We start from the raw sequence: 900 nt of genomic DNA, 5'->3' as shown, positions 1-900 counted from the left end.
AGTTTTGTGAGCCGAGGGGCGGTGGCGTTGCTGAGAATAAACCCGAACAAGGAGGATTGTAATGACAACTTTAGGCCCATAACTTTGCTGAATGCAGAGTTCAAACTTTTGGCCTTGCTGCGAGGTTGGCGCTTGTCGTCGGGGATCTGGTAGGGGAGGCACAGATATGTGCCATCCCCAATAGATCTATCCACGACAACCTCCATCTCATGCGATGTGTCATTGAGAAAGTGTCTAAAGAAGCTGGCTCAGGTGGGGTCCTGATCAATTCAGATCAGTCTAAAGCTTTCGACCATCTATACCTGGCGGCGGTCCTAAAGGTTTCGGGCCTGTATCTATGCAATGCACAGCGACATCTGTTCAGTGGTCAGATTGAACGGTCACCTCTCAGACCCGTTCAACATCATGCGCTCGATCCGGAAAAGTTGCCTCTCTCGTCTCTCTTGTACGTATTGACCCTCGAGCCACTATTGCATAAACTGGAGGTTTTGAGAGGCATCCTGCTTGGCATAGGATGTGGGAGGCGCGTGTCGGCATATGCCGACGTCGTCACCGTAATGGTGTCGGATCATAAACTCATAGAAATGATCGGCACAGCTCTCGGGGACTACGAGGCGACGTCAGGAGCTACAATTAACCAGGAAAAATCAATGGGCTTGCGGCTCGGCACCTGGACCGGTTGAATTGCTCGGTTTGGTCTGGACCTCCAAATGGACAAAACCAGGACGAGATAACGAGCAGGATGACTACTCTCACTCATAAATGAGCCGAGAGAAACAGATACCGAGCGCGAGCATTTGCAAAGCGGAATGTCTCCAGGCACTCACAGCCATCAGCCAATCGGACAGTACGGTAGGTGAAACGTCCTCTTTAGCTATTTATAGAGGATTAGTGGAGGAA

At 50.7% G+C, this 900-nt stretch overlaps 1 protein-coding gene across 1 annotated transcript; it reads left to right on the top strand.

Moving 5' to 3' along the window:
- The first annotated feature begins 209 nt into the window (after window positions 1–209).
- On the top strand, window positions 210–683 carry LOC149132446 (uncharacterized). Its single transcript, XM_089363348.1, has one exon. The coding sequence runs from the start codon at window positions 210–212 to the stop codon at window positions 681–683; it is 474 nt and encodes a 157-aa protein (XP_089219474.1).
- Window positions 684–900: the final 217 nt, after the last annotated feature.

This window comes from Octopus bimaculoides, chromosome 15 (genome assembly GCF_046866305.1).
Source record: "Octopus bimaculoides isolate indiv1 chromosome 15, ASM4686630v1, whole genome shotgun sequence".
NCBI lineage: Eukaryota > Metazoa > Mollusca > Cephalopoda > Octopoda > Octopodidae > Octopus > Octopus bimaculoides.
Note: the sequence above shows the minus strand (reverse complement) of the source record. Positions and strands in the feature narration are given on the sequence as shown.

Excerpts from the sequence above, each read along its gene's own strand:
- LOC149132446 (XM_089363348.1), top strand. The coding sequence starts at position 210 with ATGCGATGTGTCATTGAGAAAGTGTCTAAAGAAGCTGGCTCAGGTGGG.